The 26,627-nt window shown below is 39.1% G+C and overlaps 1 protein-coding gene across 3 annotated transcripts in view; it reads left to right on the forward strand.

Moving 5' to 3' along the window:
- Nucleotides 1-1,685: 1,685 nt before the first annotated feature.
- Nucleotides 1,686-26,627, forward strand: part of LOC150083002 (mpv17-like protein) — a 108,679-nt gene continuing 83,737 nt past the window's right edge. For all 3 annotated transcript variants that reach the window (XR_016547148.1, XR_016547149.1, XM_090376973.1), the window contains exons 1-2: nt 1,686-2,080; nt 22,926-22,996. Coding sequence is in view for 1 of the 3 variants with exons in the window: in XM_090376973.1 (XP_090233099.1) it covers nt 1,753-2,080; nt 22,926-22,996 (399 nt within the window). In the remaining 2 variants the exon portion in view is untranslated. The remainder of the gene's footprint in view (nt 2,081-22,925; nt 22,997-26,627) is intronic.

The raw sequence follows: 26,627 nt of genomic DNA on the forward strand, positions 1-26,627 counted from the left end.
CTTCCTAATTTTTTCCTCATGTTGCTAGTGTTGGGCACCGCTATGTCAATCAGGTAGGTAGCCTTTTCCATCTTGTCCACAAGGGTTATGTCCGGTCTGTTGTGCGGGATGGTCTTATCCGTTATTATGGCGCGGTCCCAGTACAGCTTGTCGGTTCCGGTCTGTAGTACTGCCTGGGGTTCGTACTGGTATGGTACACTTTCTTTGGTTAACTGGTAGTTCCTCGCTAGCTTCTGATGTATTATCCTGGCTACCTGGTCGTGTCTATGAGTGTACCCAGTCTGGGTAATTACCTTGCACCCCGCGGTGATGCGTTGGATCGTTTCTGAGGCCAGGTGGTATCGTCGACATGTGTCATCTGATATTCCGGGCGCCTTTGCGATGTATTTTCTATAGTTTCTGCTGTTGATTTCCTGGTCTTGGATGGCCAGCATGAATCCTTCAGTCTCGGGGATTATTATTATTATTATTATTATTATTATTATTAGCTACTTGGTGCAAGGAAGCCTAAGGCTTATGCTGCACCAGACAAAAAAAAAAAAAAAAATTCTCGAGTTACCCTGAGAGAGAGAGAGAGAGAGAGAGAGAGAGAGAGAGAGAGAGAGAGAGAGAGAGAGCCTCTGGGGTTATGCCTCTACTAATGGCAATACAGTACTTAGATTGTAGAAAGTTTTCTTTTAGCCAACGAGTCGTTTATTGCTGGAACAAGTTGGCCTCGTAGGTAGCGGCTGACAGTTTGAACTAATTCAAAGGTCAACTTAATAATTACCTCCATAAGGAGGTAGTCTGCGCGGTGTAGCACAACGGTATCATTACCGTTCTCCCGATACCGGGTGGAAAAGGTCCGGGTTCGAATCCCGTCGATGATGCGAGGAACTTTAATGGGCTATATTTCACTCAGTGTCGGTCTCGTGCGTAGATAGCAGGGTTTTGTTTCCAGAAATTGGGTTCTTTTCGTCCAGTAAAACAGGCAAATCGACCAGAGAACAAACGCAATTTACAGACATAATACATATACAGGTATAGGTAAGAAATTACGCTGGCCCTAATATAATAATTTGCATTTTCTTATCTACTTAGGTTTTTCTTTTTACCAGTGAAGAAAAGCTTGTGGCTTCTTTTAAATATATGGCGAATACTATTACTATTACTATATGGAGCATAGTTCACCGATGTCAGGCCTATTTAGCCGTTGGAGGGGATCATACACCATACTGATGTCATGTGACCATATTTCAAGCATCTTGTATCGAATTCTGTAATATGACCTTTTTGGTAATTCTTATACAATCCCTATAAATGTCCCTTATCCAGTCCGAAGTTTCTCGTTGTCTCCTCATTTCATCATTATTCTAAGGTTCACCATAGAATACCAAATTTTATATAGAATACACCATATCAAATTTTGTCCTGTTTCATCGCAAGCTGCACGAGTAATATCACGTTTACTACGTGCTCTGTTAATTTTGTTGAGCATTGTAGCATTGCATTAATAAAATTTTCGTAATCGGCCTTACATTTTGAGCGCTCTAAGAGTATTTCGCATACTTTCTCAGTCACTGATATGTAAAAAAAAAAAAATACCGGAAGGAAATCATTGAAGCAAAGCGAAATGATAGCTGTTACGTCAGAGCTGCGTTATATTCATTGAGATAACATGTTCCATCAGCCTTGGATGTGGGACAACAGTGCCATCTGTTTTGACATTTCTAATGTTTAAAAATGGCAAAGTATGTAGTGATATAAATAATTATGAATTCGGTACTAAGTATATTAAAATATGCTTTCCGAACAAAGCCTCTCATATCAAATATGGTATGGTTCGGAACGATGTATGGTGGGGCAGAATTCAGCCAACAAACCATTTTAAAGAAGTTTGAAAAGTCTGAAAAAACCTACGACTGGCCGTCTGTCGGACGATTTTGTATTATCGGTAGCTCTTGTTTTGCACCAATATTATTCTACTGGTATCGGTTTTTGGATCGAATATTTCCTAAATTAATGCCTTTGGTAGTGGTGAAAAAAGTAATTATTGATCAATGCATCAGTTCACCTATTCTTTTGACAACATTCTATATAGGTAAGTAAATAAATATGTCTCTCTTTTTAAATCTTTAATGATAATGATTTCTGATAGCTTATATTAGATATTACGAATATACACAAACAAGATCGAACTAAGCCGTTTTCGCGCCTGAGGCTTGTATGAATACGGCGCCTCTCATATAGTGACGTCGTATGTTATTTGCATTATTATTTTATATCATTTATAATAAACATTAAACGTTCCGCGCTTTCCCCAAATGGCAACCTGAGGAGGAGGAGGAGAAGACTTCAGTAACTAATTTAAACATAATTATGTAAAGTAGTTTTTTTTTAATTAATGAATTGCAATAACTTTATATAGCATATGCATTTTGTAAATAATGATAATTATTATTTCCTTAAATTATATTGAATAGTAAAATTTAAGTTTCCTTAAATCAATTTCAATTAAAAAATAGATTAAATATTGTTAATCTACTGTGAGAACTGGGGTTTTCTGTTTTATCTTATTTATTTATTTATTTATATAACTATATAAATATATATATATATATATACCCTTGTACTTTGGAACCCAATTAGGTAGTTGTTATAATTTTTCAAACGAGAACAACTGGTGTCTCACTCCTCCAAAGCCCACAAGCTGCGGGTCTGGGGGCCTCATTTCGGGGGGGATGTGGAGGTGCTGGGGCGGGTGCAGGGGGGGCGGCGGGATTGGTGAGTGGAGCGGGGGGGGTGCTCTTGCGGGGAGGGGCTTGAGTTTTGCAGGTTGCAGTGTCTGGAGACTGGGCGCCGGCGGGGTGGTCTGATAGAGGTGTGTGGGGCCTTGAGTGGTTTGAGCGTGCTCGGTGCTGGTGGGATTCTTCCTCTTGCTCAGAGTGGTCCCCTGATAATGCATGGATGCGAATTGAGGAGGGGCGGATGTGGGCTGGACGTGTGGAAGTTTGCCTTTGGCCGGCGGGTGGTTGGTTGGTGGAACGGACTTCCGTCCCTTGTCGTGGAAGTTGATATTGTGTAAGCTTGCTTCCTCACATCATGTGTCACTACTAACTATTAGTATTAGTATTTGTCACTACTAATACTAATAAACTAATCAAAACCGTGTTTACTTGATAAAGTATGGTTTCTTGAACCTTGATGTCATCCCTACTAGAACAATTCAGTGACTAGCTTGAGAAAGTATTATGATTGGGAGATTTTTAAAAGTAGCCCCTTCAAGGAAACTCATAGAAATATGATCACGTAGAATTATTAGTAAATTAATAAGAGGAGTTTACCTCAATATAGTAATGTAGAACACTTCCGTATGAAACCCTCCAGAAATTAAAACGGAAAAAACGAAAAAATCGACAACTTTACCGGTACATTAAAGTAAAATATAAATAATTAAATAATCAATTTAACACAATTCAAAATCAAAATGTTAAATTAGAATAGAATCACATAGATCATCCCATTTTGTACTGTTATAATTCCAAACAACAGGCTTATTGGAGAAGAGCCCAGAATTGTGTCAAGTCTTTCACGCTTCTGGATGATGACTGAAAAGTACTACCACTCATTACTTCGTTAAAAGGTCCCCAGTAATTCTTATTAATTTTTTTGCTGCTCCGCTACAAAAAAGTCATCGATACCCCATTCATTTTTCTGCCCTGGACATGATTGCTTCCAAATTTTAATTTTAGTAGCCCTGAAAGAGACCACTAAATTGTGATATCGGGTATCAATCTGGAGGACAGATAATGTTAATTTCATGCTTTGATGGGTTATTTGGCAAGGACATGATCAGGAATGTTAGATACATGTGATTCAGAACTGTCTGATATTATAGTAAGTACATTTAACAAGTTGTGTAAGGTCATTAGCAAGAGCAAAATTTTCAACATATCTACTAGCTGGAAAAATGATATAATTGAAAAATAGAAAATTGGAAACAGTTGGAATTAATACCATTAAACTCACTGTGGAAAATTACTTCTTTGTTAGAAAAGTTGAACTAGAGAAAATCAAGCACCAAAGAAAATCAAAATATTTTAGGTGAATATGGTAGAGGGTGGTAAAGAGATTTTTGACTAAAAGAGATAAAAAGCTAAGTGTCAATTGCAGGTTAGAAATTCTCCGACAAGGCATGTCAGAGCAGACATATGTACAGTACTACCTTTAAAATGCAAGGAATCATACAGCAAGTAATTAGGACAAATGGAATGAGTGTTTCTCCAGCAATAATTTCATAATTTCTAATTTCAACTATTAGTTGAAGTTATGTTAGAATAATTTCTAACATAATTTCAACTAGTAGTTGAAATTATATTAGAAATTTTTGAACATAATTTCAACTAGTAGTTGAAATTATGTTCAAAGCCGCTAAGTGGATTTTTCTTATTTATTGATTTGAAATTATTGTTTTTCTAAAACTTTTGATTTAAATTTAGTAGTATAACATTATTTTGTGATTTTTTGATTAATTTGGTGTATTTATTCTTTACTCGGCCTTGTAAAAGTATCGGTAAGGGTTTCCACGTGTTCGTAACTACCGTTACCGTTAGTAACTTTCCCGCCATTGTGATACCGTACTAGATATACCGTAGGTCAGTGTTTCTCAATCTTTTTACTCTCGTGGCACAATTTCCGAAGAAGAAAAATTTCGCGGCACACCTACGTAGTCATAGAAGAAGAAATTTCTAAATTTCGCGGCACACTTGGAAAATTTTGCGGCACACACTTTGAGAAATACTGCCGTAGGTTATATACCGTACTAGATAGCGTTAGTTGAACTTCGTTAGCAGTTAAATTGTACGTTTAAATAAATACATATAACGACTTAGATTACAAACGTAATATAATTAATAACACAACATAATTAATTAATAAATTAATAGAATCATGACTCAGACCAGAGCAGCAAAGCAAAGGACTCAAGCTAATGGAAGTGCTGTGGCTCAGAGCAGAACTGAGGGGGGCAGTTGTCCTCTGACTCACAGCCTTATAAAATGCACTGTTTGCTTGATGTTTGCAGAGCAATCGGGTACGGGACATGATACTGCCAAGGGGGATGTCTTTGTGTGTGCGCGATGCAAGGAGTGTATCGATATCAGGCAACAACTCGGCGTTCTTGTGGGCCTATATGAGAGCTTGAAGGACAGGGTGGATGCCCTCGAAGAAACTAAATTGAGGGGCCCATCAAGCTCTCAGCTGCCCACATCAACGCCAGAGCTTGCACTTGGGCATCACGTGACACAGAGACAACCCCTAAGGCAGAATGCGCTGGTCCCGAAGAAACTAGTAGTTGTTGGTGACTCTATTGTCAGGGAAACGGGGAACATGCTTTGTAAAAAAGATAGGTGGAACAGGACCAGGGTATGTCTGCCAGGGGCAAAGGTTGATGACGTTGTAGAGCGAATATTACCTTTTAAGGGTACAAAAGGTGATATAGTTGTACACGTTGGCACTAATAATATTAAGAGTAGGAGACCGGCAGAATTACTTAACAAGTACAGGTCACTGTTGAACAAAAGCCGAGAATTAGGGTTGAATTTGAAAGTGTCTGCAATTCTGCCCAGACACGATAGGAGGGAGTATATGATGAGAGCCTTGTCGATCAATTCGGCCCTGGAAAGATTGTGCAAGGCTCAAGGGGTAGAATATTTTTCAGCCTGGACTGTACTTGTTAACAGGAGAGATTGCTTCTACAGGGATGAGATACACTTAAATAGAAAGGGTGCAAGAATATTTGCTGATGCTATCGAGGCAGTGTTAGGTGGGTCGGAAAACTGCTAGCTTGGGGGGGAGACAAAGACCAATAGATTGACAGTAGCCACTGGCAGAGGTGAAAGAGATTCTTGCACTGCTTCTGTTAGAATGAGCAGAAGCCTGAAAAACAAGATGCATGGTATTTCAGAGACTGCTGGGAGCCATTGCGGTACAAGTAAACACATGGGTTGTGTTACGGCAGCTAAGAATAGAAACAGGTGCAGGTATACTTGCGTGTACACCAATGCTAGGAGTTTAGTAAATAAATTTGATGAATTTGAGGTATTGCTCAAAACATTGAAGGCAGATATTGTTGGGATATCAGAGACGTGGTGTCACACAGATATAAGGGATGCAGAACTGCAATTTGGGGAGTACAACGTCTACAGAAAGGATAGACAGGATAGGAAGGGAGGAGGGGTTATGTTATTAGTTAAGAAACACATAAAAACCAAGGAAGTGAAGCCAGTCGACATCGCCGGACAGTGCAGTGTTGAGTCAGTTTGGTGTGACATAAGCATTTGAGATCAAAATTGAGAGTAGGAGTGTGCTATAGGCCTAATGACTCTGATGAGTATAATAAGGAACTGTACAGGGAAATAGAGTGGGCCAGTAAATCAGAGTGTCTTATAATGGGAGATTTTAATTTCCCAGATATTGACTGGAATTTGGGGGCTGGTTACTCACACACTAGCAGGACTTTTGTGGATTTATTGGATGACTGTTTTCTACATCAGCATGTTCGGGAGGCAACTAGAGGGAGTAATACTCTTGATTTGATTATCAGCAGTGATTCTTCATGCATTAAGAATCTGCAGATAAATGAACCACTAGGTGGCAGTGATCACAGTGTGCTGAAGTGGGATTTACTCAAAGAGGTAACTACCATTAGGGGTAAAGGGAAGGGTTATTGCTTCCGTAAAGGCGACTACGATGGACTGAGACAGTATTTAAATTCTATACAGTGGGACCAACTGATGATGTTACCAACAGCAAATTCAAAATGGGAAGCATTCAAAGAACTTATCTTGGAAGTAACTAGGCTTTACATACCAACTAAGAAATATTGTTCAAGGTTTAGGCCAAAATGGATGTCAGATGAACTAATGAGGCATATGGCAGAGAAGAAAAATGCATGGGATACATACAAATTAACACGTGACACAGAAGCCTATGATAGATACAAGTTGATATGCAACCAAATTACAAAGGAGGTTAGGCAGGCGAAGGCAGATTACGAGAAATCCTTGGCAAGGGATGCAAAGAAAAACAGCAAAGATTTCTTTACTTATGTAAACTCTAGAAGGAAGGGGATGAATCAGATTGGTCCACTTGATATTGATGGGTCAACTGTTGATGATCCTGCTCAGGTAGCTAACAAACTAAATGAATATTTTGCATCGACATTCACACATGAGGAGTTATTCAGCGAGGGGAATGCCAGAGGTGTATTCAACTCTAGCAGTAAGCTACAGAATCTTGAAATAACTGGGAGTAAAGTGGAGGAGAAACTGTTGAAGATAAACACAAGAAAGGCACCCGGGGTGGATGGGATCTATCCAGTTATATTAAAGGAGGCAGCAAAGGAAGTAAGCAAACCCTTAGCCATAATTATGAGATTTTTTTTTTTTTTTTTTTTGATTTGGTAGTTGTTGGCGCATCGGCTTCTGTGGCCATATTGCACCTCCCAAGGTTTTTGCAGTACTTTGATCCAAGCCCGAGGCGGGAATCGAACCCGCGACCTTTGGGTTGCCGGGCAGGTACTTTACCCACTCGGCTAGCCCGGTCGGCCATAATTATGAGAGCTTCCTTGGACTCAGGGGAGGTACCCATAGACTGGAAATGTGCAAATGTGACCCCAATTCACAAAGGAGGATCAAAGGGCAACACAAGTAATTATAGACCTGTGAGTTTAACTTCTGTTCCAGGAAAATTAATGGAGGCACTGGTTAAAGAAGCACTGCAGGATCATTTAGACAAGACTTCAGTTATAGCTCAGACACAGCATGGTTTTGTTAAGGGGAAGTCTTGCCTGACCAACTTGATTGGATACTATGATGCAGTCACAAAAGAACTGGATGCAGGGAATAACTTTGATATTATATACTTGGATCTTAGAAAGGCTTTTGATACTGTTGCACATGGAAGACTGCTACACAAATTGGAGCCGTGTGACATTGGAGGCAAATTGCTGCTATGGATAAAGGGGTGGTTGAGGGGGAGAAGACAGAGAGTGGTAATCAATGGACACTGCTCATCGTGGACTAATGTTATTAGTGGAGTCCCTCAGGGCTCAGTGTTGGGTCCATTATTGTTTTCTGTATTTATAAATGATATTGATGATGGTATATCGGGCTTAATGTCCAAGTTTGCAGACGATACAAAGGTTGGCAGGGTTGTCAAGGACACTACTGACACTATGCTGCTGCAACAGGATCTGGAAAGGTTGAGCAGATGGGCTGAGAGGTGGCAAATGAAGTTTAACATTGATAAATGTAAGGTACTACACATGGGAAACAGCAACCCCAGAGCAACCTATCAACTCTGTGGTACTACACTGACAGTGGTAGAGAATGAAAGGGACTTGGGGGTGGTTGTGCAGGCAGATATGAAGTTCTCTGAGCAGTGCAGACGGGCTGCAAGAGTAGCTCATGGAGTATTGTCAATGATATACAGGAATTTTTCCAGCAGGGATAAGGATGTGATTATTCCATTGTATAAGGCGATGGTCAGGCCACACCTAGAGTACTGTATACAGGTCTGGAGACCTCATTTCAAGAAGGATGTTGAGCTGCTGGAACGAGTACAGAGAAGGGCAACAAGATTAGTGAATGGAACAAAGGGGGTGCTCTTACGAAGAAAGGCTTAAGTTTTGCAAATTACAGTGTCTGGAGACTAGGCACCAGCGAGGTGATCTGATAGAGGTGTATAAAGCCTTGAAAGGTTTAAGCATGCTCAATGCTGATGGGATTCTTCCTCTAGTTCAGAAAAATCACCTGAGAGGGCATAAATTCAAATTGAGGAAAGACAGATGTAGGATAGACGTGCGGAAATTTGCCTTTAGCCAGCGGGTGGTTGGTTGGTGGAACAGACTTCCATCCCTTGTGGTGGAGGTTGATAGCCTAAATAAGTTTAAGGCTCAGCTGGACAGGTATTTTGAACGAACAGAGGGGTGAAGTGGAAGTGGTTTTTTTTTTTTTTTTTTTTGGCTGATGCTGCATAAGCTTGCTTTCTTGCATCAAATGCCTCTACTAATGCTAATGCTAATGCTACTGATTCTCAACTATTTTATCTTTAACCTTTTCTTGTATCAGAAGATTCTCAATTATGAGATTTTCTTTTATTTTCCCAAACCAATATAATTCTCAATTCTCTTGAATAAAGACATATTCAGGATTGTAACCATAGCAGAGATTTATTTTCAATACCAAAATTTACATGCATAGTTTACAACACCTTTAAATGAAATGTACAAATATATTTACCGCTTCCTTCTCAAAACATCTGTCCATAAATCGCTACTTCAAGTAAAGAAAATATAACTCCTGTATCTCTTAAATTCTTCAACACACATATATACATGTAAGTTAATATACATAACCTTTGTTATTTTATTGACTTTCTCAGGCTAAACTACGAACATTAATTCTATCTGTCTCACTGACTCCTATTTTCCTAGCTCAAAACCATTGCTCCTCTGTATATACTGCTATACATAATTTAATGAGCACTTATGTATACATGTATTCCCTTTATATATTCTTTTCGACCACCTGAGCATACAATCCTCACATACTCTGACATCTCTCTCTCTCTCTCTCTCTTTCTCTCTCTCTCTCTCTCTCTCTCTCTCTCTACAAACCATGCACTTGCATTATGTAAGAGTGAATTAAACATGTACACAGGGCCGGCTTTAGAGTAAGGCCGAGTAGACACTGGCCTAGGGATGCCAATGCCCCCTTAAATTTGGCGCAAATTGGTAAACTTAATCATTACAAAAAATGAAAATCTTCTCACCATCAGTCAATGTGGCCTAGGAGCGCTATACAGGGTGTTTCAGTTAAACGTTTCAGAACTTCTAAGAGGGGTAGGGTACATCCTGACAAGTCGAAATCATATAGCAATGTGGGGTCGGAAATGCTTTCCTGAAGCGGTGTTGTACACAGAAGCACCATAAAGAAAAGAGACCGTAAGTGAGAAATCGTTTTAATAATACATGAAAAGAAGCAAAAGGTACATGGATTAAAGTAAGTGTTCGAAGTTTCTTCCACGGGCTACAATGCACGCCTCACATCTCCGACGCATGGACATCCGAACATTCTGGAATACTCCAGGCGAATTTCTTCGGCAGCTACTGCGATTCTTGCAACCAGCTCCTCAGCATTGTCAACAGGGTGTCATAAACTAGCGATTTCATATGACCGTGAAAATTCCTTCACAAGGGAAGGAATTTTCAACACGCATAACGACCATATCTGGGCGGTCGAGAACCCGCATGCAATACGACGTCGTGCAGCACAGATTCGATTTTCGGTCAATGTATGGGCCGGTATTATGGGAGATCACCTCATCGGACCTTACCTGTTACCGTGTCGTCTAACCGGACCTATCTACTTGATCTTTCTGCAGCAAGTATTGCCACAACTTGTGAGAGATGAACAGATTTCTGCATCGACGCAACAGACAATGTGGTTCCAACACGATGGAGCCCCTGCCCATAGCGGAGATGTTCGTAACTACCTGGATGTCACATTTGGTCAACAGTGGATCGGACCTGGTGGTCCCGTGCGTTGGCCTGCTCGGTCACCCGACCTATCATGTCTTGATTTTTATTTCTGGGGTCATATGAAATCGCTAGTTTATGACACCCCTGTTGACAATGCTGAGGAGCTGGTTGCAAGAATCGCAGTAGCTGCCGAAGAAATTCGCCTGGAGTATTCCAGAATGTTCGGATGTCCATGCGTCGGAGATGTGAGGCGTGCATTTTAGCCCGTGGAAGAAACTTCGAACACTTACTTTAATCCATGTACCTTTTGCTTCTTTTCATGTATTATTAAAACGATTTCTCACTTACGGTCTCTTTTCTTTATGGTGCTTCTGTGTACAACACCGCTTCAGGAAAGCATTTCCGACCCCACATTGCTATATGATTTCGACTTGTCAGGATGTACCCTACCCCTCTTAGAAGTTCTGAAACGTTTAACTGAAACACCCTGTATACCACTGAGTCGTCCCTACATGTACATATATATTACATAACCCTAAGAACATAAACCTAGAACATAAATCCTACATTTTACCTAAGATTCCTTTTCTGTAAACAAAGAATTTCAAAACCTTCGTTCTAACAAGCTTTTGATTTATAGAAAGATGACACATTTCTGTCTCATCACTCTCCGTTTTCTTAACAAGTTTCTCCACTTTTGTTTTTCTATTTCAGTTAGTTATTTCTACAACGCTACCTAACTCACTGCAATCTCTAGGTGCAATTAAGTCTATCAGTCCTATTCATACTTCAGTTTCTAAACAATCAATACTAGGGGACTTACCTTTCTCTGCCTTTCTCTTTCCTCCAGTTGGCGATCCTTCACATTTGGTCTTTCCTACGCTTCTACGCGGCTGCCCTCCAGGGTTTTGGTTTACTCGTCTGCTAGGCGTACATCTCTGGAGTCGCTCTTGGATCCTTCGTTTAGGGAAGTCGGGTAGGTTATGAATTGCATTCTTTGCTGGTTCTCTCAACAAAACAAGGCTCCTGCTTCTGGAACATTCCTCTGACCATCCATTTAGACTTTCTTCTCACTTTCTAGCAACTAGGATCGCTTCTCCACACTTTACACCTAAACACTTGCACGTCTCATAACATTTTCTTTCTTAACCTTCCCGATCACTTTTATTTCTAATTACCCACTGAACTGTTCCGGCCCTTTTCTCACTCCTCTCCAAAATCTTTTGGCGCACTATGGCTATTGAAGCCAATGCACCTAAAAAATTCCCAAACACACAAACAAAACAAAACCTTTCTCCCCACACCTTCACATCACTTCCATTTTCTCCTCTCAATTGCTCCGTCCCTTCTTTCTCCGCGTTTCTCATTTTGCCCCTCCCTCTCCCTTCTCTTTTCTTGACCAATCACTCTAATTTTTTATTTCTTTATTCTAATTCGCTCTTGTCTTCTTCCTTTGTTCTCAACGAGTCCTGTATGGACAAGCCACAATTCTCCAGAAGTACAAAAAAAAAAAAAAAAACCCTATTATTTTAGACCAGCCGAATAATTAAATTCATCTGCAATGCTGTGTGTCTTATGTCTGTTAATTGCGTGTGTTCTATGGACGATTTGTCTGTTTTGCTGGACGAAAAACCCCGGTTTCTGGGGGAAAACCTTTGTGGGGGTGGGGGTGACGTTTATTACTTATGGGGTTATTTTTTTGTATCTTTTCCTTTTGTATTAATGTATATCCCCGTAGTCCAATCCTCCCACTTAGCATCTGACTTGTTTGTTCTCAGAAGATTACCTGACTCGTAGGGGACCTTAATTATTTTAAGTATTTCTCCACAGGATTGGCTGAGTTTCGGAATGACAGACTCCAACACATGAATGTAAAATAAAACAATGTTTATTAACATATCATACAGAAATTAGCAATAGTGTTTGGTCAAACTATATTTGGCTGGTGACTTGTTAATTCATTAACCTTTATATGTGTAAATATCTTGTTCAAACTCAATTGTTTCATCATCAGATATTCTACTCTAATACACATTATTATTCATTATGTCATGGTGTCTCTTCATGTTCTTTACAGGGACTTCAATAGGTCGTGTCATACACTTTACATAGATTCTTCCCACTCTTCTTATGAACAGTCTGTATAATAAACCAACAACTACCAGCCAATGAACTGGCTCACAAAAACCTTCAGAGTTCGTGTCTCAATTTGTAAAAAATTTGCATTTATTCAATTAGACACCCTTTCTGCAATCAGGTCAACAGGAAATATTAATCAATTCAATTTAACATTACCCTTCTGAACAGTTAATCCTCTATACCTTTATAATATCACTTATTAATTAGCCCCTACTTAAATCAGAAATACTCTCCACAAATCAACTCATAATAAATTGAAATTTCAACCTTCAATTTCATACATATTATAAAAACCTTTCCCAACTTTAAACAATTCTTAGTTATCTATTATACCCTCTCCTTCCAGCAAGCATTAATATGAGGAGCTTCACTTCAGATTATAGGCTACGTCCGTCTTAAATACCTAACACTTTTATTCATATATTCATTACTTAAATATACACATTTTTCTCCTAAAGTCCTCTCCTTAATAAATTAAGTACACCTATTTCGGTAAACTCTCTAGGACTTACGTGTTTGGCCTGGAACTTTCCTCTCTGCTCGGCATCCTTTCATATCGGTCATTCAGGTACTGGAATGCGGGGGCGCTCATTTGGGGATCTCGGTGATCATGGTGTATCCCTACCGGGTACTGCACGGCTGGAATCAATCAGTGTTGCATACTCTTTACAGGTCAGCATTTCTTCTTCCGTGGATAGAGGGGTTTTCGAGTAGGTCAACGGTTCGACCACTCATTCGACTGGCTTTGCCTATATAATTCTCAGGGTGTGATTCTTCCTTCTTCCTCACTACGGCTTCCATGTTTACAGGTGAACATTCCTACGGGCTGTCGGGATATGCAGAATTTCTATCACTGCTTCCATCTACCTCAGGTCTGCAGCTATCACCCAAATTAGACTACTGCTCTGCTTAGTATCGTTCTCCAACTCCTTCAAATCATCCTCCAGACCGCTCTGTGAACTTCTTCCGATTCTCACGAAAACTTTTCCAGAATGCCACGAAAACCTTTTCAGAATCTCCCTCTCAAAATTCCCTCTATTTTCTTCCTGGCCAATAGGAGATCTGCACATCCTTTTTCCTGTGTTCTCATTTGTCTCCTCTCCTCTTCCGTGGGCGGGTCTTCTTTATTCTTTGTGCCCCAACTTCCGTGGACCTCGAACATACCAGAACAATCCAGAAAGAGAAGCGGAAGTTCAGGTCAACTGAGAAGCGTCACAGCTCCTCCCGTGACCTCACGCACGCACACCTGGTGACGTCGCCCACCTCTAATAGCGTTTCACCGTGAAATCTTTAAGAGGGTCAGCTTAAGCACTCTTGGCCCTTACTATGGTGCATCTGCCTCTGTCTTAATGGGGGATTTGTCATGGTATATTACTTTCACTCACTCGTCAAAGAACTTCTATACAAACAAGCTACTACTAAACAGAGAGTGACTGGAAGGTATTTTTGAATTCCAGTGTTTCTTAATCCATGTTGTTTGTACCAGAAAACCACTATTCGTACTACAGTTAAATTCTCATAATATTTAACAATTTTTATTAATTAATGTAAGGACGGGTCCTTACATAGCATTCCTCTTCCCCTAAAAAAATTTATATTCCATATATAAATTTTTTTTTTTTTTTTTTTTGTCCTCAGACGGATATGACCTTATCCCAGATCCACTTTATCGACAGCCCATCTTCTCTAACTGCCCTTCTATATTTTCTAATTACACTTATATACCAGACATTACTTAAACTTATATTAAGCTTCATTAACTACTCCCATCCCATATTTTCGTCGAATACTGCTCCTAGATACATTTGCTGCATCCTGTTTATTTCCTTCAGTTTGTGTGCCTTCTCCTCACTGGAAACTTCAGTTCTGTAATTTCCCAATCCTTCGATTCCTTTAATTTCTGTTGCTCCATTTAATTTGCGATCCTTCTCATCACCGCCATTCTCTCCCCCTTCATGTGTTTTCTCTCCCGAATGTAAACCGACCCTTTCTCTCGTTTCCAAAACTCCCACGTGTAACACCCTCCCCTTCTCTTGGCACCTTCCCTCATTATTCCTATTTGTTTTGGTGTTCTTATTTAATTCCCATTTGTTTTGTGTAACCAGAACTTTATTATCTGTGCTTGCCTTACACCCTTCTAATTCTTCCCCACTAGCTTCCTTTGGAGTTTCCCCTTTCTCTGGCTCATACTGGGCCCTGCCGCCTGCCTTTCGCCTCCTGTCTACCTTTGGACTCGCCTGGGTATTACTGCCGAAGGTAATGCGGCCATTTCTCACATCTATTTTGGCTCTTAATTTCCTTAGTAGGTCCGTGCCTAGTATTGCGTCGTGTCGACGACTGTTTATTCTGTTTGCCACAAAATATGAATGGGCCACCAAGTTATCACATCCCTGTATTCTTACCTTGTCTCTGACAATATAATCGGTGTGAATTTCTTCAGCACCTACCCCCTCCACAAGAAAATCGCGGCAACATCTTATATCTCCCTTTTTCGGCCTTTTGCAGTATTTAATGAGGTAGTCCCACATTAAAATAGACCTCGAGGCTCCTGTGTCCACCAGAAACGTACCTGGTACCCCTCCTAAGCTGCCTCTCACATATAATAGGTCGTTTCTATTGCCCTTAGCACTTACCGCACCTAAAGATATGGCCTTTCCTTTGGCGGTGTTTAAGTGTAATGATGGCCTCCCGCAGCGGGCATGTCTAAAAGATCCATGTCTCTTGACTACGGCATTGTTAATGCGCTCTCGTTCATTCCGATACCCCCCTTGTTTTGCGCAATGCCTTTCCTCCCTGTGCTTGTCCATGTTTCTGGAGTTTTTTACGTGTGGGTACCTGTCTCGTTCCCAATACTCTTCCCTTTCCCAGCTTTCTTTAGCACCCTGTTTCACTTTGCAGTAGCGGGTCCAATGGTCTGAGTTCTGGCACTTATAACACCATTTTCGACCGCCGTCCTTGTCTTCCCCCTCGTATGTTCGTGAAACTGTGCCCAATCTTTGTTTCACTTCCGTTTGTTGCTGATTTTCTCTAGCATCACTGCTTAAAGAGAGCCTTTCCATCATCCACTCCATCTTTCTTTCGATGCTATTTAAATGTTTAGCTAACCCTTCGATTTCGCTTCCCCATTCCCTCGATTCCTTTCCTGTTTCAGGCTGCGTTCTGTCGGTCATTGCGTTTATTTCCCTTGCCCCCGTATTTTTGCTAAAGTTCTCAAGCCTTTCTTCCTCTAATGAGTGGGTGTACGCGTCTGTTAATGTTTCTGGATTTTTTCTTAGTACTTCTTTTTTAAAATTGTGCCTGAGCCCTGTGATGAACTGCCCAGTTAGTATTTTTTCGAATGCCTGTTTCTCCGATTCCGATGTTTCTGTGTTTAGTTTTAAATTTAGGAGGCGCTGGTGGAATTCGCTTACTGTTTCGCGAGTGGTTTGCGTGTATCCCCCCAATTTTCCTACGCTTGTTAACAAGTCATTCTTTTTCCCAAATATTTTTCTTAATGTCTCAGTGAATCTGTGGAGCGTTACTATTTCTTCTGCCACTGTAGCCTGCCTGTATTTTTCTAATGCCTGTCCTTCTAGTTTAAATTCCCCTATAGTTATGACATCCATATCGCTTAGCTCTTCCTTATCCTTAATTAGCTTTAATTTATTAATAAATTTTTCCACTCTTTCACCTGATTCCCCCTTAAATGGTTTTAAATACTTGCTGTATTTGATTTGTCCTGACCCCTTTGCTACCCCGCTTACCATTCTTACCTCTGGTTTTTCTTGGCCTTCATGTTCGTCACTGTGGCCCCCAAAATTTTCGCAGTCCTCGCCGCGTTTCCTACCCTTTCTTGGCATTTTTTTATTTATTTTTATATCTATTAATCTCTAGCTATCAACTTTAACTAATCAATATGTCTGCCGATTAATCTTTCTACAATTCTTTAACTATATTAGATAGTCTAATTCAATTTACCATTAACATTTACCTGCTTGATCAATAATCAATTAGTAAAATTTCAACACCCAATAATTATAAAACTTATTAATTTTTACCTATCTATCCTTGAGGTTTCTCTGTCCGGTCTCACTAATTAATTCAATTGTACATAAATAATAATTTCCAGTTCAACGCTAAATCAATACTTGTCTCTAAAATCCACCGTTATTTACCTGTTCCATCTAAATTTCATTCAACAATAATCAACTCAGTAATACATATATAATTCTAACTTACGCTTTCTGGCTCGCCAGCTGAATTTTACAGTTTCAGCAACTGATTACATATATATATACATGTATGTATATTTTCCTGTCGTTCTGAACTCAGCCTTCCGTTGTGCAGAATTATCCTGGCTTACGCTCGCCAATTGTGGGGGTGGGGGTGACGTTTATTACTTATGGGGTTATTTTTTTGTATCTTTTCCTTTTGTATTAATGTATATCCCCGTAGTCCAATCCTCCCACTTAGCATCTGACTTGTTTGTTCTCAGAAGATTACCTGACTCGTAGGGGACCTTAATTATTTTAAGTATTTCTCCACAGGATTGGCTGAGTTTCGGAATGACAGACTCCAACACATGAATGTAAAATAAAACAATGTTTATTAACATATCATACAGAAATTAGCAATAGTGTTTGGTCAAACTATATTTGGCTGGTGACTTGTTAATTCATTAACCTTTATATGTGTAAATATCTTGTTCAAACTCAATTGTTTCATCATCAGATATTCTACTCTAATACACATTATTATTCATTATGTCATGGTGTCTCTTCATGTTCTTTACAGGGACTTCAATAGGTCGTGTCATACACTTTACATAGATTCTTCCCACTCTTCTTATGAACAGTCTGTATAATAAACCAACAACTACCAGCCAATGAACTGGCTCACAAAAACCTTCAGAGTTCGTGTCTCAATTTGTAAAAAATTTGCATTTATTCAATTAGACACCCTTTCTGCAATCAGGTCAACAGGAAATATTAATCAATTCAATTTAACATTACCCTTCTGAACAGTTAATCCTCTATACCTTTATAATATCACTTATTAATTAGCCCCTACTTAAATCAGAAATACTCTCCACAAATCAACTCATAATAAATTGAAATTTCAACCTTCAATTTCATACATATTATAAAAACCTTTCCCAACTTTAAACAATTCTTAGTTATCTATTATACCCTCTCCTTCCAGCAAGCATTAATATGAGGAGCTTCACTTCAGATTATAGGCTATGTCCGTCTTAAATACCTAACACTTTTATTCATATATTCATTACTTAAATATACACATTTTTCTCCTAAAGTCCTCTCCTTAATAAATTAAGTACACCTATTTCGGTAAACTCTCTAGGACTTACGTGTTTGGCCTGGAACTTTCCTCTCTGCTCGGCATCCTTTCATATCGGTCATTCAGGTACTGGAATGCGGGGGCGCTCATTTGGGGATCTCGGTGATCATGGTGTATCCCTACCGGGTACTGCACGGCTGGAATCAATCAGTGTTGCATACTCTTTACAGGTCAGCATTTCTTCTTCCGTGGATAGAGGGGTTTTCGAGTAGGTCAACGGTTCGACCACTCATTCGACTGGCTTTGCCTATATAATTCTCAGGGTGTGATTCTTCCTTCTTCCTCACTACGGCTTCCATGTTTACAGGTGAACATTCCTACGGGCTGTCGGGATATGCAGAATTTCTATCACTGCTTCCATTTACCTCAGGTCTGCAGCTATCACCCAAATTAGACTACTGCTCTGCTTAGTATCGTTCTCCAACTCCTTCAAATCATCCTCCAGACCGCTCTGTGAACTTCTTCCGATTCTCACGAAAACTTTTCCAGAATGCCACGAAAACCTTTTCAGAATCTCCCTCTCAAAATTCCCTCTATTTTCTTCCTGGCCAATAGGAGATCTGCACATCCTTTTTCCTGTGTTCTCATTTGTCTCCTCTCCTCTTCCGTGGGCGGGTCTTCTTTATTCTTTGTGCCCCAACTTCCGTGGACCTCGAACATACCAGAACAATCCAGAAAGAGAAGCGGAAGTTCAGGTCAACTGAGAAGCGTCACAGCTCCTCCCGTGACCTCACGCACGCACACCTGGTGACGTCGCCCACCTCTAATAGCGTTTCACCGTGAAATCTTTAAGAGGGTCAGCTTAAGCACTCTTGGCCCTTACTATGGTGCATCTGCCTCTGTCTTAATGGGGGATTTGTCATGGTATATTACTTTCACTCACTCGTCAAAGAACTTCTATACAAACAAGCTACTACTAAACAGAGAGTGACTGGAAGGTATTTTTGAATTCCAGTGTTTCTTAATCCATGTTGTTTGTACCAGAAAACCACTATTCGTACTACAGTTAAATTCTCATAATATTTAACAATTTTTATTAATTAATGTAAGGACGGGTCCTTACACCTTGCTATCTACGCCTGAGACCAACTAACTCAGCCACGGAGTGAAAAAAGCCCATTAAAGTTCCTCGCGTCATCGACGGGATTCGAACCCGGGCCTTTTCCGCCCAGTGTGGGGAGGATGGTGACGCTACCACACGTTCTCTCCAGAAGTACAAGGGTTGGTGGCGGAACTGTCTCTATCGGCTACATTACTTAATGACCACTCTTAATCCCTTTGGTTCTGCATTCTGCCAGAACCGGCCGCCTTCCCGTTTGAAACGCACCTCAGGGTCGGTGTCTTTGTACTTGCCGAAAGCTTAAGGTATCTGCCATTACCAGAGTCATGGCTCATTTCCTTCTCTGAAGTGCAGACCGCTTTTTTTCAGCAGACTCGTTTTCTCTCCGCGGTCAATTCTATACCATCCTTTTATCTTTACCATACCACGATTTATCCTAAGTCAACCACTTACTGGCTTTAAGGAGCAATTCGGGGACGGTGCCTTTTTTTTTTTTTCCTTTCTCAACTTATGCTATCGGCTATTACCTGAGCGCAGGACTATTATATTTACAAGTAAACAGAATAGTCTCCCACTGACACACTTCAAGTGTTCCCTTCTTAGTCCGAACTGCCCCATTGACAGCGCTAATCAGCGCTCTACTCCAGAACACCTCTGGAGACTTTATGCACAAGCAATTACCCTAACCCTATTTGTTTAAAATTATTAATTCCAAACACAAAAATTTATTATTTTGCTAGACTTGTAAAATAGGTATGTTACACTACTATTCATATGCACAACCATCATTTCAGTTTTAACTAATGATTTACAACTCGAAATGAAACAAGTAAAGCATGGAGTCTACTAAAATAACCAAACTGCGCATTCCATTATTACTGATTTAATATGCTGATTTAATATACAGAGAGGTTGTAGGTATGTAGGGATAATCTTTTGAAAAATTTGCATTCAATGGCGAGCAACGTACCTGCTTCTCTCTTTGACCGCTAAAGGACAAATTGTCCCTTAAAAAAAAAATAACACTTGGCAGTATCAGGGGCGAATCCAGATGACTTTTCTAGGGAAAGAGACGCTATAACGATTATGGATTTTCAGAACTGAAAATTAACCACGAATTTAGCTTGCTTGAATAAATAAATAATTTTTTATTTATTTATTTTATTTTTTTTTTAAATTTTTGTTTTTAGTACAAGATGGCAATATAGTGTGAGAAGAAAATACAAGGAAATTACTGTATTTTGCAATCAGATTGGCTCGAACAACCACTACGGTCAACCTCAAACGCGTGTACTACGCGTTCCCAACTCAGCTACGTCAGGCCTTGACCTCAAATATTTAACTAGCTTTTATATAATATCAGCTCTACTCTAATGGTCATCTATTTTACATTTGTCGCAATTCGTCCCACATTTTGCTACAAAGTGTCTGGATAATTTGCAATTAAAACATTAAATTGAGATGATTTACCCCTGCATCGGATGCGCATTGTTTTCTACACCTTTATAATTAACTTTACAGAACTAATTCAACAAAAAATTACAATTAAGCAGTTACCAAAACTTTACTACTAAACTTAAAAATTTAAGCTTACAAAATACTGTAAAAATGTAACTTAGCAGAATTAGTTTTAGAAAAGGTAAGAATTAAATTCATAATTTCAAAAATTAATTTACAAGATTTTTCTTGTAAAATTAGGAAAAACAAAAATTTGTCTATTATTCTCTTAGTCTATTCTTCTATCATTAATCCTCTTGAACGTAATCCTACGGAGCTAACTGCCCCACGTCCGCTCTCTGTGAATGCTAACTGCCAATCATTGAGTGCGTCTGATCGTCAAATGAGGGAAGAACAACTTACATTAACAGAGAAATAATTCGTTAAATTCTGAGAGAAGATTTGGGCAAAGGAAAATCTGCACTAAGTTCGTCCGCACTATTTGATTAGCATTAGCAAAGGGACATGATGCAAGAAAGCAAGCTTATATAGCATCAGCCAAAAAAAAAAAAAACCCTTATTTCACTCATCCACTCGCTGCAAATGTTTGTCAAGTTCTGCCTTGAATCTATTTAAGCTATCAACTTCTACAATGACAGATGGAAGTTTGTTCTAGCAATCAACCACCCGCTGGCTAAAGGCAAACTTCCGCACATTTATCCTACAACCGTCTTTCCTCACTTTGAATTTATGCCCTCTCAGGCGATTATTCTGAGAAAGAAGAAGAATCCCATCAGCATTGAGCATGCTCTCAAACCATGCTCAATGGTTTGAGCATGCTCAATGCTTTATACACCTCAATCAGATCACCTCGCTTTATACACCTCAATCAGATCACCTCGCGGGTGCCTAGTCTCCAGACACTGTAATTGTCTCAAGGTGTGGCCTGATCATTGTCTTATACAAGGGGATAATCACTTCCTTAGCCCTGCTAGAAAAATTCCTGTATATCATTGACAAGACATCATGAGCTACTCTTGCAGACCGTCTGCACTGTCAGAAAACTTCATATCTGCCTGCACAATTACCCCCAGGTCCTTTTCATTCTCTACCACTGTCAGTGTAGTACCACACAGTTGATATGTTACCCTGGGATTACTGCTTCCCATATGCAGTACTTTACATTTGTCAATGTTAAACTTCATTTGCCACCTCTTTGCCCATCTGCTCAACTTTTCTAGATCCTGTTGCAGCAATGTACTATCATTAGTGTCATTAACAACCCTGCCAACCTTCGTATCGTCTGCAAACTTGGACATTAAGCCTGATATACCATCATCAATATCATTTGATGGTTGATGAATAGCAAATAAAAAAAAAAAACATGAGAAAAGCTTACTGAAGTGCTGGTGGTCCCTCCTTGTGATAGTCAACCGTAAATAGTTAATGAATCTTGGGTGTTTCTAATACGATCCAAAAAAAAAGGAAAGAGAAAGAGAAAGGCATGGAATGGCCATTAATATGATCTTCGAGACAAACATTTCGTTGTCAAAAATCAAAAACAAAAGTGAGTTGATCACTTTCTTCAACAGCAGAGGAACTATTCACAAGAAATTTGTAAAACCAGGTAAAACAGTAAATAAGGTGTACGTGCACGAGTTGTTTTTTTTAAAAGAATTTACGGCGTAAGGCCCCAGTTGTTGAAAAAAGAGAGATGGTTCTTGTTGCACGATAACGACATGCCGCATTTCTACGCTGATTATCAAGTAGTTTTTTAGTATTTATCTCTCTTCCCCCTCTCCCTCCCCCAATCCGCGTAGCTTCTTGTTTTTATTATTATTATTATTATTATTACTTGCCATGTAGTGCAAGGAAGCCTGAGGCTTATGCTGCACCAGCTAAAAAAAAAAAAATTCCAAGTTACCCTGAGAGAGAGAGAGAGAGAGAAGAGAGAGAGAGAGAGAGAGAGAGAGAGTCGGAAGTAGAAGGGAATCACCAAGAAAGAGAAGAATGATGATATCCAGCTCAGGACCCTGGGTTGTGCCAAACCCATACTCACCAGATGTGAGCCCCTGGGTTCCTCAAAATCACATCGCTGAAAGAACGACGATTTGACGATGTAGAAAAAAAAACCACTAAAAGGAATGTGAAAAAAAAGGAATTAGTGATGCTTTTCAATTATGATAAAATTTTTCTTAATATGAGCCTGAATGTCTCGCATTCAACTCTAGGCGCTACTTTCAAAAATTTAAGCAAACGCCCACTTTGTAACATATAGTCGAATCCATTTATAACGAACTCAAAGTGTTTCGAAAGTGGGAATTCTTTTTATGATGTTTCTTTAAAATGTTATACTTCTGAATGTTGAGTCAATTGGTTTTTTTAACTTTAAAATATATTTTCTGGAGTATTTTTCACATATATTTCTAGGAATGAGTATTATGGAAGGAAAGGAAGATATTTTTAAAGAATACAAGCAGAAATTTTGGCCAACTTTAAAGGTAAGCCAATAAGACAGTTTTATGTCATTTTTAATTTATTAATCAAAGATAAATGTTTCATGATAATAGTTTCCTTCTTTTTTTCAGTTATTGTTAACATTCATATTCCTTTCCGAAAACACGTTATCAGAATTGCTGATAAAGGTGAAACTGCATCATAAAGGTGGCATTCTCTCATAAAAAAAAATAAATAAAATAAAAAAAAACTTTGATGAAACAATTTTAAAATTTTGATAATCACCCAAAAGGCAATACAGTAATGGATAGTCACATAATCACTTTCCCTAAGTGCAGGCCCGAAGATCATGCAATTCAGGATTACATTCCTTGCAAACAATCCCAGGCTTCCAACTAGAATTCTGCTTATGGAAATCGGAGATTACCAGTATATAACAGAGGCTGCCACTGCAGGGAGACTTATTATGAAAAATGATCAGGTGGACGATGCTTGCGTCCTTTACACATGAAAAGGTCTGCGACAACCCAAGTGTGTGCTGTTACTTAAGATTTAGATAATTGTGCGTATGATGCTTCCTTTACTTATATGTGTTCCCTTACTTGTTGCATACATTATGCAAGCAACAAGATGGCTATAATCAAAAACTGCAATGAAATTTCTCCCCATTTCCTCTCATGTAGTCGACAGTCCGCACTAATATAATATGCATAGGTTTGATACGCGCTGAGAGGATACATCTGTATGTACTCCACAATGTGTCTATTGCATTTATAAATAATCAGTTTCCTATTATTTATAAATAAATCAACTTCCTCTGGTCAGAGGGTCAGAGGAGTCCACAAGGTGAGAGAATGCAAACATAACACCGAATTCAACAGTCACCTGGACTTGAATCACAGTCAACTCAAACGCATGTACAAATGTACTTCGGTGTCTCGGCTAGAGCTATGCCATCGCACTCTTTAAATGTATATGGCTTGCTGTGCTAATTCTGCAAGCTTTGTCAAATAACGACTAATCGTTATTTTTGGACAGAGCGAGAGCAAACAGCAGTTTCAATTCATTTTACGTATGTAGGTCGCTGTGCCACTCAAATGTTTGTTTGTTTGTTTGTGTATTTGGACATAAACAACTCAAGGTTACGAGACGTCAGTATGATCTATACATGGTATATGGGCTAAGATCGATTTGCCTGTTTTAACATTAAAAAAAAAAAATCACATTTTTCAAGGGAAAATCATGCAGCTCTCACCCAAGACCTACTAACTCTGGCACAGCGAAAAAAGCCCATAAAAGTTCCTTCCGATGACACGGGATTAGAACCATAGAGATGGGTTGGGGTGATGAATCGTTTGTACATATGTGTGTGTATATATATATAATGATTTATTATCCAAACACTAACTCCTTCTTAATGATATGGCAATGATTCATTATCCCAACTATCGTTGCATTCTTAATGATATGACGATTCATTACCCCGTCACTAAGCATGCTTAATGATATCGTTTTCAGCTCCGCACATATAGGTGTGACTAAAAAGTTCGAGGACTGACAGTATATCTACAAATTGCGGTGTCCATCACCTAGATTAAATAATATGACGTTGTGACCTTGTCGCAACATCATATCAATTCATCTAGATACACAAAGTAACGCATGAATCTGATATACTGACGCTCTTGACTTATGGAATTTGCAAGCCCAGAATTGCAGATCCGCGTCTTTTGTTTCTTAGTACGCTAAACCACACCAGTGGACGAAAAAGATTCTTTCTGGTCAATATATAAGAATCTATAACAGGCTGGAAACTGATCCAAACATATTTTGAAGACCTTAGTTAATACATAGTCTATGACCCAACTCAGTGAATTCAATAAACACATTATCTAAAATGCATTATTTACTGTATATGAAGAAATAATATCTATATAATATCGGTGTGGATGCACCATAGATAACTCTTAAGAAAAAAACTACGATAATAATGTGGGAGGCATCAGTTGGCTAAATAGGGTTGCCGGGCTAACACCTACAATCTCAAAATCTGTTCTGGTCACCAATCTTAATACGCTTCCTTGGAGGTATCTCATCATCTCTAGGAACCTTCTTACCCTCTCTCAGCTTCTATCCGGAAAACTGAAGTCACCCGATATATGGGATATCATCGCCAGACCGTCCGACAGGAGAAGATGCCAGTCCAACACCTCGCCATACAGATCGAAGCTGCGTAGCATGTCCTCCCTGGACAACATGTTTCCACATAACTCCTTCCAGATATTTAATAGATTAGCCATAGACGTTGAGAAACTTTGCAAGGACAAAACATACAGAGCTTCCATTCTTGCAGACATATATTCCTTAGTCATGCTCTAGGTGGACTCTATGTGATGCCACACTATCCACGCTCCGATGTATCCGTATGCACTTTTATCTGTTATAACTTTATGTTTTTGTATTTGTTGTAACTTTATGTTTTTGTATCTTTACCAGGCGGCTGTTTAAGGCCGTATATTGTATCTGGCTCTGTATACAATGTATTTGTCTGTATTTTATGTTTTATCTCTATATGTAACTCATGTCCTCTAGCTGCATAGCTGTATAGGGACATTTCTTCGGAAATAAATTGATATTAATAATAATAATAATAATCTCATATTGTGCTCATCCTTCGCAACTAGTTGCCATTGTATTGCACTACTTCGAATAAGTAACGCTTCGCTAATAGAGAAGACTATTGTTACTTATTCTCGGTGGGCACCACCACCACCACCCAGATGGCATCATGTGCCCACCGAGAATAAGTAACGACAGTCTTCTCTATTAGTGAAGCGTTATATATTCGAAGTAGTGCAATACCATGGCAACTCGTTGTGAAGGATGAGCGCAATATGAGATACAGAGGAAATGATGCCTCCCACACTATTATCGTAGTTTTTTTCTTAAGAGGTGGTGCATCTATGGTGCATCCACACCGATATTATATAGATATAAAATTCTTACTCTTAACGTATTATGCCTTGTTGCATTTATGTATTTTAAATGAAGAAATAATGTATTTTATTCGGTACCTTCACCGCATGTAGATAGCATAGAATTGAAGACAGAATAAATTTTAATTGGCACCTTTATAACCACAGATAGATTTCCCAATTGTCTTGCCAATTCTGACTGATGTACATAAAGCAAATTGGCAAGCTGTACTTGATAAAAAGTTTTTAAAATATTATCAAAATGTAAACTATTCAAATGTATTAAAACATTATATTTTAAAAAGTTTACATACTTATACGCAATCTACTAATTTATTTTAGATGAGACATTGGTACATTGCAAATAAGAATAAAAATGGCTATATACTTGTAAAATGTGTGTAATTTTTAAAACGGATGAATTTAATGATTTTTATGAAAATAAAAAACCAACTATAGCATGCTGAAAATATAATTACAACTGAAACCAGTTATGAGAATGAGGTGCCAGCTATTACCTGCATACAAGCGAAAATTAAAATAATTAGAACTAAATAAATAATCCGAAACCTGGATCGGCCCATGGAAGCAAACAACATGGTTTCCTGCTAAACTGATGTAACTGCTACAGGAAAAAGCTTGAAAACCCCTACTCCAACTGACCCACGGGGTGAATGTGGATCCCGCTAAAAAAGAAAGG

Source organism: Mastigoproctus giganteus, chromosome 7 (assembly GCF_048544385.1).
Source record: "Mastigoproctus giganteus isolate SK-2022 chromosome 7, ASM4854438v1, whole genome shotgun sequence".
NCBI classification, from domain to species: domain Eukaryota; kingdom Metazoa; phylum Arthropoda; class Arachnida; order Uropygi; family Thelyphonidae; genus Mastigoproctus; species Mastigoproctus giganteus.